This window comes from Drosophila rhopaloa, unplaced genomic scaffold, assembly GCF_018152115.1.
Source record: "Drosophila rhopaloa isolate 14029-0021.01 unplaced genomic scaffold, ASM1815211v1 contig_2, whole genome shotgun sequence".
In the NCBI taxonomy this organism is placed as follows: domain Eukaryota; kingdom Metazoa; phylum Arthropoda; class Insecta; order Diptera; family Drosophilidae; genus Drosophila; species Drosophila rhopaloa.
Window position 1 is genome coordinate 19,041,899 of NW_025335083.1, and position 13,823 is coordinate 19,055,721.

Consider the following 13,823-nt stretch of genomic DNA (forward strand, 5'->3'; position numbering starts at 1 on the left):
TCGTTTACCCCCAATCTTGGTTGTTAGGTTACGGGTCTTATCTCGGTTACGGTCTACAAAGAACCTTTCATCATAAAACTCCAAGTGAACAAATCTTGTGATAAAACTTACGGTAAGTGCTTTTACCTAGCGGTAATGTACAGAAGTCTAGAAAGATATTCTTATGAAATGTATATTTTGTACACGTGTCTATGTTTTGGAAGATATTCTGAAATCTTTAGATAGGAAAAGATGAGATGCACGCCTGTCACATACATTTATTTTTTTTAAATGAAATTAGTTCGGACAAACAAAATTATATTTTAATAAAACAAGATGAGTAGGAAGTTAATTGTAAGTAAAATAAAACTCCCTGCTTAGGACTCAATAAATAAGTTCTCAAATCAATAAGTGGTATTATTGATAGATCAGAAATATCCAATTTTTATCAATATTCGTAAGTACTAGGAGCATTCAGGCAATCATTTTAATGCACCCAACTTCACATGTTTAGATCACTTGTCGACAGGCACCAGGCACGCATCACTTTCGCATGGCAAACAATCTGGTTTAATTCACTCGCGGCACCGACTAATCCAAATTTACGGGTAAATTTCCGGAGAAGTTGCCAAAAATGGCGAGTGCGCGACAATCGTTTGGGTTTAGTATCTTGACTGGGCAAATATTTGCTCTACTAGAGCTTATTTACAGTAGCTCCTCTCTTTTCGGTGGAATAAGTACGTATACGCATTGTAAAGAGAGGCCTTTTCTCATTGAACGCATATCAAATCAGGAAAAAGTAAACAAAATTGTAAAAATAATTGTAATCGGCTGGAGAGGGTTAGCAACAAAAACAAATTTGCATTAACACCCAGGGGCAATAATTAACTATTTTCTGTGACAGTTGATTCGCTTTTGCTCTTATTTAGCCAGAGCATAATGGGGCAATGATAACGGTCTATAATCTACGCCACTCGTTCTGCTTCGCCGTACAACTAAGCTCGTTTACGATCTAATGCAATATATAAATATTATCATCCAGCCACTGGTTTCGCTTAGTTAAACGCGAACTCTTACGGAACCGTCACGTCTAGGTCCGGAAAATAAAACCCAAGTACAAAAGAAACGGAGGACTCGCCGGGCTATGACTTATGTCTTTTAGTTATAAAGTATATACAAAATGAGTTCCTCCGGTAGTGATAAGTACCAGTACTTAGCTGCTTTAAGTGGTTAGTAAGATGTTCTTAGAAAATAAAACCTTTAAAATAAAATTGATTATGAATTTATAATCAAAATATATATACTCAATTATCACAGTCAAACTTCCGAAAAATGAAAAAAAGACTTTTTGTTAAAGAAAAATAATTTTATTAATTAAATGGCCCTTTGCTTAATTGAGATGAAAAACAGCACAACAGGGAAGTAAAAGGTATAGAAGTTCGACCGCAAAGTTAAAAAAATGTAAATTGAACTTGTTGCTGCTTTGGACAGCATATTTGGCTCTAATTAAAATCTACTTATTCATTCTTCTGGTTTATTTTAATTGTACTATTTTGGCCCTCAGTGAACATTATTTCCATATCGTATGGCGCATTTTGTGGTTGGCCTTCGGCCAGTTTTCTGGAATTGGCATCAGAAAATAGCCCTTTGGAAACAGGACCTCTGACGGGCAAGGATCAGGGATGGGTGGCATCGAATATTTGTTTGGGAGGCTTGTTTGGAACCTTTTTGTTTACGTGGTTGGCGGACAAAATAGGCAGAAAACAGAGCCTCCTGTGGATGGCACTGCCTAACTTGGTAATTGACCACATTAATTTTAATTGAATCTAACTAATATTGGTTTATTTACAGCTGGGTTGGGTTATAATACCATTCGCTAGCAACCCGATGCATTTAATTATCGCCCGATTTATTGGAGGTGCGGCAGGCGGTGGATGTTTCACGGTTATTCCAATTTATATAGCTGAATTGGCATCTGACAGGTAAGACATCCTTTTCAATTCACTAAGTTTAAACTGAAATACCTCTACTTGCTTTAGTATACGAGGCGTTTTGGGTGTCTTTCTGGTGCTGACCTGCAATGCGGGAGTTGTGCTGGCTTTTGTCCTTGGCTACTACTTCAACTATGCCCAAGTGTCCTGGATTGTCTCCACATTGTCCTTCGTGTATGTGGGCTGCTTCTGGTTCATGCCCGAGACACCGCAGCACTTGGCCAAAGTAAACAAGATTGAGGAGGCTGAGCATTCCTTGCGGTATTATCGCAACATTAAGTCCAATCCGACCAAGGAGCTGAGTGAAGAGCTTCAGCTGGAACTGCAGAAGCTGAAAACCACAGAGAAACCAGGTGCCGAAGCAGATGATGACGATGCCGAAGCCACTGGTGTGACATGGGCGGACTTTGGTGAGTTATCAAAAGACGATAAAGTCCTAAGCTGTTTCTTAACATTTTAATACAATTGAAGTTGGCTACAATTTTAAAGTTTAGTAATTGCTTTATATTTGTTGATATGACCGAGAACAGAACTAGAAAATACGAAAGGACTTAAACTAGATGCCACAGCTTTAACTTACAAGTTCAAAAAATAATTGTAATTATTATGCTTTACTTAGAAAATGCATAAATTATTACGAAAATGCAATTTTGCGTATGAGTAATTTTATAAATAAACACCTATTTAAATGCAATAAGCCAATTACCGTAATGGACAGTTATATAAATTGAATACCTTTTCTTCAATTATTAGAAATTTTGAAATTAAATTCTTATTAAAAAGAATAGCAGTAAAAGGGAACTTGATTGTGTAAATTACTACTAAAATGATTGGCTAATCCAATTTTGAGTATCATTGCTGACACAAATATCTGAGCTTATTGAAATGTCTGCAGTGACTTTTATCCCTGGTATTTGGCTACATATTTGACTGCGTTTAAATGTTTTTTTTTTGTATATCCCCAGCTGAGGGCAAGACCCGGAAGGCTTTCCTCATCGGACTCGGACTGATAAGCTTTAACCAGCTTTGCGGTTGCTTTGCAATGCTAAACTACACAGCGGTGATTTTCGAGCAGGCGGGTTCCAGTCTCCCGCCAACGGTGGCTGCCATTGTTGTGGGCACCATTCAGCTGGTGGGCACCTATGCATCCTCGATTCTGGTGGATCGATTGGGCCGCAAGATACTGCTGCTGGTGTCGGCAGTGGGCATCGGTCTGGGCCAGAGTGCCATGGGCACGTACAGCTATTTTCAGGTGCTCGGATACCAGGTGGCCTCCTACAGCTGGGTTCCCATCGCCGGCTTCTCGTTTATGCTCCTCCTCGCCGCCATCGGACTGCTGTCCTTGCCCTTCCTGGTCATGTCGGAGATAATGCCGCAGAAGATAAGGAGCACGGCGATAATGATGCTCATGTCGGTGCTCTGGATGATTTCCACATTCGTCATTAAGGTGAGATATATTGTTGGAAAATATGTATGAATATTCTTTGAATTAATTGTTAATTTTAAACAGTTTATGCCGCTTTTTACTGAGACACTCGGAATGCATGGAACCGTCTTCATGTTCGCCAGTTTATCCTTCGCAGCAGCCATATTCATTGCCATTTTCGTGCCCGAAACCAAGGGCAAAAGTGTGGAGGCCATCTTGGCCAGCCTTTAGTATTAAAAGCTTACAGTAAAATGTGTTGTTATGGTTTTGAATAAAATATGAAAGAAAATCCACTCAGTTTATTAAGAGGAATGCTAACCTTGATTATAAAAGCGAGCACAGTTACCATGATTGTCATCAGGAAAAGCATCTACAACAATTAGCTGTCTATTTGGCAGCCTTGATCTTCCACAGCTGCCGTCATACAGCAGATTTTTTTAACAATCCAAAATATAAGATAAGATTCATTTAGATAAGACCAAATATATGTGGCCCATAGAGATGTAGATTAGGCTTTTCGTAAAATTACTTACTGAGAATATTTTACTTATTTGCACTAATGAAATATTTCAAATTAAGTTTTAAGTTAGAGGGTAAAATCTTAAAAAAAAAATCAATTTAAAGTTATTATTTAATTGAAATTTTGGATTGGTATTTACTTATTTACTTGTTAGCAAAACTATTTCATGTTTTTATCTATCGTTTCAAATAGTATGGATTCCTGCTGAATCCCTAAAATTTTTATACCCTTGCAGAGGGTATTATAATTTCAGTCAAAAGTTTGCAACGCAGTGAAGGAGACATTTCCGACCCTATAAAGTATATATATTCTTGATCAGCATCACCAGGAGAGTCGATCTAGCCATGTCCGTCTGTCCGTCTGTCCGTCCGTCGGTCCGTCCGTCTGTCCGTCTGTCCGTCTGTCCGTCTGTCCGTCCGTTTCTACGCAAACTAGTCCCTCAGTTTTAAAGCTATCTGCTTGAAACTTTCCCAAAAGTTGTATTTCTATTGCAGGTAGTATATAAGTCGGAACGAGCCGGATCGGGCCACTATATCATATAGCTGCCATATAACTGAACGATCGGAAAAGCCATAACTTTGGTGTTTTTAAAGTTAGGAAGTTGGGATTTTCTATGGGTTTTATTTTTGGCTAATCAATCCGACCTACCAAATTTCATAAGGATCGGACGACTATATCCTATAGCCGCCATATAACTGATTGATCGGAAAAGCCATAACTTTGGTGTTTTTAAAGTTAGGAAGTTGGGATTTTCTATGGGCTTTATTTTTGGCCAATCAATCCGACCTATCAAATTTCATAAGGATCGGCCGACTATATCCTATAGCTGCCATATAACTGAACGATTGGAAATGCCATAACTTTGGTGTTTTTAAAGTTAGGAAGTTGGGACATTTTATGAGTATTAAGAATACATCATATGAATAATTTTGGACAATATAATTTATAAAATATTCTGCAAGGGTATATCAACTTCGGCTCCGCCCGAAGTTAGCTTTCCTTTCTTGTTTATAACAAAATTGTTTGGTATTCAAATGAACAGTAATTAAAAAAACCTCGAATATGGGTGCTTGGTCTACGCATTCGTAATAATGTAGACATTGTTTTATGTAGTCTACTTCTGGGATACACTAAATTAATTTTCATTTGACTTGAGTAGCTTTTATCTTCAAACACACCGTTTAAAACGGCAAACGGTGTTTACCTTGTGAAATTATTTACCTGGTAGCGTTAGTGGAAAAAATTCAACAGACAATCTTAATTTTATTGCTTGAAAGAGGAGTTTGCCAGCTCGAGTTTAATCTGTGTGCAAAAACAGACAGCAAACAAATTGGTTAGCAATTAAATATACTGTTTGTAGAGATACCCGCAAGGGGGACGATAGAAACAGAAAAATGGCAACATTTTTCAAGAATTCCTTGCAAAGGCACACACACGATGTAAACTTTTTGCCACTCTGATTGGCGAGTTGAATGTGCGCCAAATAGAAATTGCAATCCAAATGTGGATTTCCTATGTATTGAATCCGATGTTCAGCTTTTGGTCAAGGATTAGGCTGGCTTTCCAAAATCAAATGTGGATTTCCTGTGCAGTGAATATGACGTTCATCTGTAGGCCATGGATTAGGCTGGGTTTCAGCGACGTTGTACAAAATCCAAAGCCCGATTCCCCGTTGGGCTTTCAAGTTAATATGGATGAAATATGCTGGATATGTTCCATGCAGTTTCACTGGTATCGACTGGCAGGAATATCTGCATTCATATATTAAAGTTAGGAAGTTTGAATTTTTTATGAGTATTAAGAATGCATCATATGAATAATTTTGGAGAATATAATTTACAGAGTATTCTGCAAGAGTATATCAACTTCGGCTCCGCCCGAAGTTAGCTTTCCTTTCTTGTTTTTATTTCACCTCTTGATGTACAAGAAATTTTGAGTTGTTTAAAATGCATATCTTATTAAAATTTATTGCAAGCATTCCTTCAAGCTCTGCAAGTGGAAAAGTTTGAATATCCTTGAAATGTATGTTATTAGCAAACTACAGATGCTTCTGAAACTTGTAGAGCTTTTTGTACCAGAAGTTTCCCCGTTTCGGCCCTATCTACTAAATTGCTGGTTGAGTCTGGACCAACATCGTAAATGTTACAGCTTAATACCAGACGAGACAGACAAGCCCCTTTTTTTTGTGGTCTCATCCCCTGGATGGTAAAAGTAGAAATTAGTTGTTTGCGTTGTGAAATGTTTCTGTCCAGAAAACCAACTTAATTTACTTAATCTTTTCGCTGAGGAAGAAAAAGTGTGTCTCTTATCTTTACAATGTAATTTGTGACGTTGAGGTGGGGCTGGGGATTTGACAATTCGAAAACACAGATATATAGGCAGCAAACTTAATACCTACAATGATCTCTAATATAGCGGATATAAAGTTTATGAAGGTTTTCAGCAGCGAGCTTTTGTATCTGCTCGGTTTTTAGAACCAATCGAGGCAAAACGCTGGAGTGTGGCTGACATTGGCACGGTAGAAATGGCTGGGATTTTCGAGAACTCCCTGCTGCGGCACAAAACACGTTACCAGCTTTTGGCCACCGTAATTGGTAAGTTAGAGCCCTTAAAATTGCCCTTATCCATTACTGCCATTGGCATATATGCCTTAGTAAACATCATTACCTTTGGACATGGAGTGGGAGTGGGCTGGCTCTCACCGACTCTTACCAAAATTCAAACGCCTGACTCGCCGCTGGATTTTGAAGTTAATCTTGCAGAGATTTCCTGGCTCGGCTCGATGCTGGGATTGGGAAGCCTTTGTGGTAATTTAACCATAGCTCTGCTAATTGAGAGAGCCGGCAGGAAATTTTGCCTCTATCTCATGGCCGTACCTTATGCGGTGGGTTTCAGTTGTTGATTAATTATCAGTCCCCTAAAAAAGAGAATTTTCGCTCGTCTAGTGTATTTGGATTTTGATTTACTGCGCCTCGAATGTGTACTTCCTGTATGCAGCCAGATTTTTGTGTGGATTCACCGGCGGAGCAGGTTACGTAGTGGTTCCCATTTTCATCAGCGAAGTGGCCGACAGCAAGTGAGTTTTTTTGGTAGGGAAAATCACAATTTACCTCTCTATTCATACTTTTCTAGCATTCGAGGTGCCCTGACTTCCATTGTGATGTTATCCGTCGATTTGGGAATACTGGCTGGCTATATACTCAGCACTTATCTGGCCTATCACGTTGTACCCTTCTTGGCCATTATCTTGCCGGTGGCCTACTTTATTGCCAATATGATGTTGCCCGAAACAGCGCCATATCTGCTAAAGAAAAGCCAACTTTCTGCGGCCGAGAACTCATTTAATTACTACAGAAATCAGCGGAATGCAATCGGCGAAGAAACATCTAAGGATAATTTTGAGGAGCTTCGCACAGCAGTTCTGGCTCAGCAGACGAGGAATTCTACACCGCTGAGTTACAAGGACCTCAGTGAGTAAGGATCACAGCCTTGAATATCGCTCTTTAAAAATGAATACTTTCCAGTTACCAAGCCAGCTCTTAAGGGGTTTGCAGCCTCAATTGTCCTCAGCACGGGATATCAATTCAGTGGAGTTTTCAGCTTCATCAACTATATGTCCGATATATTCAAGGCATCTGGCTCGATTGTGGACGTCAATACTGCCACCATTATCATTGGGATAGTGCAAATCGTTGGGGTCTATACCTCTACTATATTTGTGGACATCGTGGGAAGGCGACTCCTGATGTTGATCTCTACAATGGGAGTGGGAATCGGATGCATTGCCTTCGGTTGCTTCACTTATTTCGCCGAAAGCTATGATCTCAGCGATTTCAATTGGCTTCCTTTGGTGCTGATGATATTAATCTGTTACGTGGCCAATATTGGACTTATTGGAATCTTTTTCCTGGTCCTGGTTGAGCTCTTTCCAGTGAAGGTACATTTTTTAGGACCCTTAAGATTGGTTTTTGTTCCCTGACATCTCTTTCTTTTGTTATTTACAGATTCGCTCCCTGGCCACTTCCATTTCTGTGATTTTCTTGAGTGTCCTGGTCTTTGGCACCTTGAAACTATTCCCCCTGATGCTGCACTATTGGGGAATTTCCATAACCATGTGGTTCTCCGCTGCTTCTGGACTGCTTACTTTCCTTTACTTCTGGCTGTTTCTCCAGGAAACCAAAGGAAAGTCCATGATTGAGGACTAACCTCCTGGAACTAAAGAGATGTCAGCACGCTGTCATTATTTTTTTTTAAATAAACACTAAACATTGTTATATAAAAAAAAAATAATAAATAAAACAAATCTCCAAAAAATAAAAAACTTTATTAAAAACTGCATTTCTACTTGTTATTCTTGATTCTGGTTTTGGTACAGATTTATTTATTTATTTAAATGCCATTTTAAGAAACTCATTAGAGACTTCGGACTACAACTATTTAAATTTTTTCATTCCCAACAAAAATTTGAACGATTTCCATAAGTAACAACAAATTAAATTTCTTTATTTCGCAATGTCCATTTTCCGATAAATCTTTCGATATTTCCTATGGCATATATATGATACATTCGTTAATTTTTTATACCCTTGCAGAGGGTATTATAATTTTGGTCAAAAGTGTGCAACGCAGTGAAGGAGACATCTCCGACCCTATAAAGTATATATATTCTTGATCAGGATCACCTCCTGAGTTGATATAGCCATGTCCGTCTGTCCGTCTGTCCGTCTGTCCGTCTGTCCGTCTGTCCGTCTGTCCGTCTGTCCGTCTGTCCGTCTGTCTGTCCGTCTGTCTGTTTCTACGCGAACTAGTCTCTCAGTTTTAAAGATATCGAACTGAAACTTTGCACACACCCTTCTTTCCTTTGCACGCAGTATATAAGTCGGAACGGCCGGGATCGGACGACTATATCCTATAGCTGTCATATAACTGAACGATCGGAAATGCCATAACTTTGGTGTTTGTAAAGTTAGGAAGTTGAGATTTTCTATAGGTTTTATTTTTGGCCAATCAATCTGACCTACCGAATTTCATGAGAATCGGCCGACTATATCTTATAGCTGCCATATAACTGAACGATCGGAAATGCCATAACTTTGGTGTTTGTTAAGTTAGGAAGTTGAGATTTTCTATAGGTTTTATTTTTGGCCAATCAATCTGACCTACCGAATTTCATGAGAATCGGCCGACTATATCTTATAGCTGCCATATAACTGAACGATCGGAAATGCCATAACTTTGGTGTTTGTTAAGTTAGGAAGTTGGGATTTTCTATGGGTTTTATTTTTAGCCAATCAATCCTACCTATTAAATTTCATAAGGATCGGCCGACTATATCCTATAGCTGCCATATAACTGAACGATTGGAAATGCCATAACTTTGGTGTTTTTAAAGTTAGGAAGTTGGGATTTTTGTTGAGTATTAAGAATGCATATGAATAATTTTGGAGAATATAATTTTCAGAGTATTCTGCAAGGGTATATCAACTTCGGCTCCGCCCGAAGTTAGCTTTCCTTTCTTGTTTAAAAATAAAACCGTTGATAATGTTATTTATGTTATTATTCTATTTGATTGTGAATGGTGAAGGTATGTGCTTATTGTTTATTGCATAATAAATTTAGAATTACATCCTCCTGATCTCTGTGTGAAGGTATGTTCTTCTTGTCGTAAAAACTACCTTTTCTTTATAGCTGAGGGAATATTTGCGATTATTGCATAATTTTATTTGACCTTTCATTTATTTATGTCGATTTTACAAATTATATTTTAACTGGCAAATACACATATGTTGCTTACAAAAGATACCTAGTATCCCATAACTAGAGTCCTCGAAACCTAGAAATGTTAATGTTACGTTAATGAAAATTTTTTTAGTGGCTTTGGGGTTATCTAGTTTAGATAACCCGGCAAACAGTATATAAGCGGAATTGAAAGTCGCAGACATTATTATACTCTTCTGGCAATCGCAACAGCAAGTTAGACGTTAAAAATGCGCTTTTCCTCGCTTTTCGCCAATCCTGATTGTCTCTTGAGTAGCAGGAATCGTTATCAGTTCCTGGTAACTTGGATGGGTAAGGAATCGAATAAAATACCGGTGGATGAATCCCCTCAAGAGCTTTTCACTTACCAGTGACCATCGTGACCTTTTCGCATGGCCTGGGCGTGGGTTGGATGTCCCCGGTGATGAGGGATCTGCCGACCGATCAGTCACCCCTCGATTTCCCCGTTGTGGTGGCGGACATTTCCTGGATAGGATCCCTGGTGGGAATTGGAAGCATGTTAGGTAACATTCTGGCCGGCACTTTGATGAATCGGATCGGACGCAAGCTGGTCATGTTCGGCATTGCTTTTCCCTACATGGTGAGATAAAATGTAAGATGACAATACTTGACCAACTATTTCATCATGGGGATTGATATTTCCCAGATGTTTTGGTGCATGATCTACTTCGTCCAGAGCGTGGAGTTCCTTTATGTGGGTCGACTGCTGGCCGGAATGACTGGCGGGGCCGCTTATGTCGTCCTTCCAACATTTATCAGCGAGATTGCCGACGACAAGTGAGTGAACTTAAAGAGATAAGAAAAGTTACAGCCACAAATATATGAATTTAAATCATACCCAGAATTCGCGGTCGTCTCGGATCCATGATCCTGTTGATGGTGAACACGGGCGTCCTTACGGGTTACATTGTGTCCTCGAGTTTCAATTATTTCTCGACACCCCCGTTTATTATCCTCCTGCCCTTGAGTTACTTTATCGGCAATTTCCTGATCCCGGAGACACCACATCACCTTATTCGCAAGGGAAAGTTCGAGGAAGCCGAAAAGTCTTTTAGGTTTTACAAAAACATCAGGAGAGATGACATCAAGGCTGAAAGTGAATTCGAGGATTTAAAGACTCGATTGATTGAAATGGAAAAGGATAAGGCGCAGTCCTTCAATTACAAGGATTTCAGTGAGTGATAAGGATTATATAATTTTTTTATTGATATACTAATGTATACTGTACTCTTTTTTCTTAAAGTTACAAAACCTGCTTTTAAAGGCTACGCCTCTGCGTTTGTCCTGCTGTTTGCAAATCAGTTCAGTGCCAGTTTCAGTGTGTCGTCTTATTTGTCGACCGTCTTTGCCGCATCTCACACCACCTTGAATCTGACCATGTGCACCATAATTATTGGATTCCTTCAGATAGTGGGAACCTACGCAACCACTTTGTTGTGCGACAAATTTGGACGCAGGATCCTCATGTTGGTGTCCTCTTTGGGATCATCTGTTTGCCTGGCTGTCTTCGGAATCTACACACATTTCGCCGGGATATATGATCTGACTGCCTTTGGTTGGCTGCCCCTGGTGATCCTGTCCTTCTACATATGCCTCGTCAACATTGGCCTGGTGGGTTGTGTCTTCGTCCTGCTCCTGGAGCTGTTTCCGGCTAAGGTGAGCTCTTCTTTTTAAAATCCCTATGTTTTGGTCACTTTACTTTACAATTTAACTGGCAGATTCGTTCCGTTTGTGTGTCAGCTGCAACTGTATTATTAAGTGGCATCGTGTTCCTGGCCCTCAAAATATTCCCCATCTGCGTGGCTGATTGGGGCATCTCGGTGACCATGTGGTGCTGCAGTGGCTGCACGATTTGCTGCTTTTTCTATTTCCTCTTCTTCCTGGAGGAGACAAATAGCAAATCGCTGTTGGAGGGCTGAATTCCTGGAGCTTTTGTACACTGTCTTGGAGAAACAGTAAATGAAATTCGAGAATTAGTTAAAAACAAATATTTAAAACAATATAGATTTAATTGAAAACAATTTTTAAAAAAGCGAAATAAAGCAAACCGACATCGAATTTGTGGTTTTCAGTAGAAAGTCTTTTTAAGTGTATTCACATTTGTTAGACGTAAACGTCATAAAAGTCTTCGGCTTATCTGGTTTAGATAAACCGGTAACTGAATATTTAAGGGGAAGTTCCGACCGTAGATGAAACTCAGTTAGTCTGGAGAAAGCATCTCGACCATGACGTTGAAATTGCGCTTGGCCTCGGTCTTTGACAATCCCAATTGCCTGCTGGGACGCAGGAATCGGCATCAGTTCCTGGTCACCTTGCTGGGTAGGGGATCAAGTGAAGTCCAGGTGGATGATTCCCTTATAAAGCTATTTACTCTCCAGTCAACATAGCCACTTTCTCGCATGGCCTGGGCGTGGGTTGGATGTCGCCGGTGATGAGGGATCTTCAGACGGACGAGTCACCCCTGAATTTCCCCGTGCTGGTGGGCCAGGTCTCTTGGATAGGATCTTTGGTGGGCATTGGCAGTGTGGTGGGCAATCTGCTGGCCGGATTTCTACAGGATCGTATTGGACGCAAGCCGGTTTTGTTCTTTATTGCCATGCCCTACACGGTGAGATGAGTCGGCCTTTTTGGGAAGTAACTATTTCACCACTCTTGTATTATCTGCGATTCGTCTAGATCTTCTGGTGCCTGGTTTATTTCGTCCAGAGTGTGGAGTTCCTGTACATTGGCAGACTGATGGCCGGCATGACTGGTGGCGCCTGTTACGTCGTTCTTCCGACCTTCATCAGCGAGATTGCTGACACCAAGTAAGTGTTTTAATTTGGAGCGTGCTGAATGATAAACTACTTGTCTATAAATCTTCACAGCGTGCGCGGTCGTCTGGGCTCCATTATCTTACTATCGGTGAACTCGGGAGTTCTGGCGGGTTATATTGTGTCTACAAGTGCGGATTACTACACATCTCCCCCGTTCATTCTCGCCCTGCCAGTTTGCTATTTCATCTGTAATTTTCTGTTTCCCGAAACCCCACATCACCTTATTCGCAAGGGCAAATTCGAAGCGGCCAAAAGGTCGTTTATGTTCTACAAAAATATTAAGAGAGATGACCTCAAGGCTGAGAGTGAATTCGAGGAACTCAAGTATCTCCTTACCAAAGAAGAGACAGAGAAGGCTAAGTCATACGATTACAAGGATTTTAGTGAGTAGTTCAGGGTTTACTTGATACTTATTTATGTTAACCCCTTTATCGCTTCAGTTACCAAACCTGCATTTAAGGCCTATGCTTCTGCCGCTGCCCTGCTAATATCCAATCAATTTAGTGCCAGTTTTTGTGTTACCACCTATTTGTCGGACGTCTTTGCAGCCTCTTATACCACTCTGAATCTGAGTATGTGCACCATTATCATCGGAGTCCTTCAGATCGTGGGAAATTATGCGACCACCCTGCTGTGCGATAAGTACGGACGCAGGATCCTCATGCTGATCTCCACATCCGGTGCCTCTATTTGCCTGACTGCCTTCGCCAGCTACACTTACTTTGCAAAGAGGTATGATCTCTCGGTGGTTGGATGGCTACCACTCGTGATCCTATCCTTTTTCGTATTCCTCTGCAATATCGGTATGGTGGGATGTCTCTTTGTGGTCCTCGTTGAGCTCTTTCCCTCAAAGGTGGGTTCTATTTATTTACTCAAAGACTCTACCCCTAACGTTTGTATACATTTTCAGATCCGATCGGTGGGAGTCTCAACCTTTGTGGTCATCCTTAGCAGCACCGTGTTCCTCACTCTGAAAATCTTTCCCATCTGCATGGCTGTTTGGGGCATCTCTGTTACCATGTGGTGCTGTAGTGGCATTACGTTTTCCTGCTTTCTCTACTTTTGCTTCTTTCTGGAAGAGACCAAAGGCAAATCGCTACTGGAGGCTTAGTTTATTTGTCGGAAAGATAATGGTTTTATCAAATTTGTCGCACCCGTGCGATTAGTCTAAGCCAGTAGCTATCTTTACGGCCAGAGGATACCGACCGGATACTTAAGCCGATTTCTCAGTAGAATGCCCTTTCAGTGAGCAGAGATACCTGGCCAATGCAAGACTGAATAAAGATCAGGGTCTTTTTTTTGTATATAACAAG

At 40.4% G+C, this 13,823-nt stretch overlaps 3 protein-coding genes across 3 annotated transcripts; all 3 read left to right on the plus strand.

The window, feature by feature from the left end:
- The first annotated feature begins 1,050 nt into the window (after positions 1–1,050).
- LOC108040937 lies at positions 1,051–11,625 on the plus strand. The gene is made up of 18 exons (XM_044459399.1): positions 1,051–1,208; positions 1,544–1,776; positions 1,831–1,961; positions 2,019–2,380; positions 2,936–3,417; positions 3,481–3,626; positions 6,332–6,510; positions 6,571–6,800; positions 6,862–6,992; positions 7,049–7,386; positions 7,441–7,853; positions 7,921–8,030; positions 9,903–9,985; positions 10,045–10,274; positions 10,341–10,471; positions 10,537–10,868; positions 10,938–11,350; positions 11,413–11,625. Exons 1-18 carry the CDS (start codon positions 1,160–1,162, stop codon positions 11,611–11,613), a joined length of 4,194 nt encoding a protein of 1,397 aa, XP_044315334.1. The 5' UTR covers positions 1,051–1,159; the 3' UTR covers positions 11,614–11,625.
- Positions 6,418–8,198, plus strand: LOC108040986 (facilitated trehalose transporter Tret1). The gene is made up of 6 exons (XM_017118729.2): positions 6,418–6,510; positions 6,571–6,800; positions 6,862–6,992; positions 7,049–7,386; positions 7,441–7,853; positions 7,921–8,198. The coding sequence occupies exons 1-6, from the start codon at positions 6,441–6,443 to the stop codon at positions 8,119–8,121; spliced, it is 1,383 nt and encodes a 460-aa protein (XP_016974218.1). The 5' UTR covers positions 6,418–6,440; the 3' UTR covers positions 8,122–8,198.
- A 278-nt stretch (positions 11,626–11,903) lies between the features above and the next one.
- On the plus strand, positions 11,904–13,822 carry LOC108040940 (facilitated trehalose transporter Tret1). The gene is made up of 6 exons (XM_044460390.1): positions 11,904–12,013; positions 12,073–12,302; positions 12,371–12,501; positions 12,562–12,893; positions 12,951–13,363; positions 13,421–13,822. The coding sequence occupies exons 1-6, from the start codon at positions 11,920–11,922 to the stop codon at positions 13,619–13,621; spliced, it is 1,401 nt and encodes a 466-aa protein (XP_044316325.1). The 5' UTR covers positions 11,904–11,919; the 3' UTR covers positions 13,622–13,822.
- The last annotated feature ends 1 nt before the right edge of the window (position 13,823 follows it).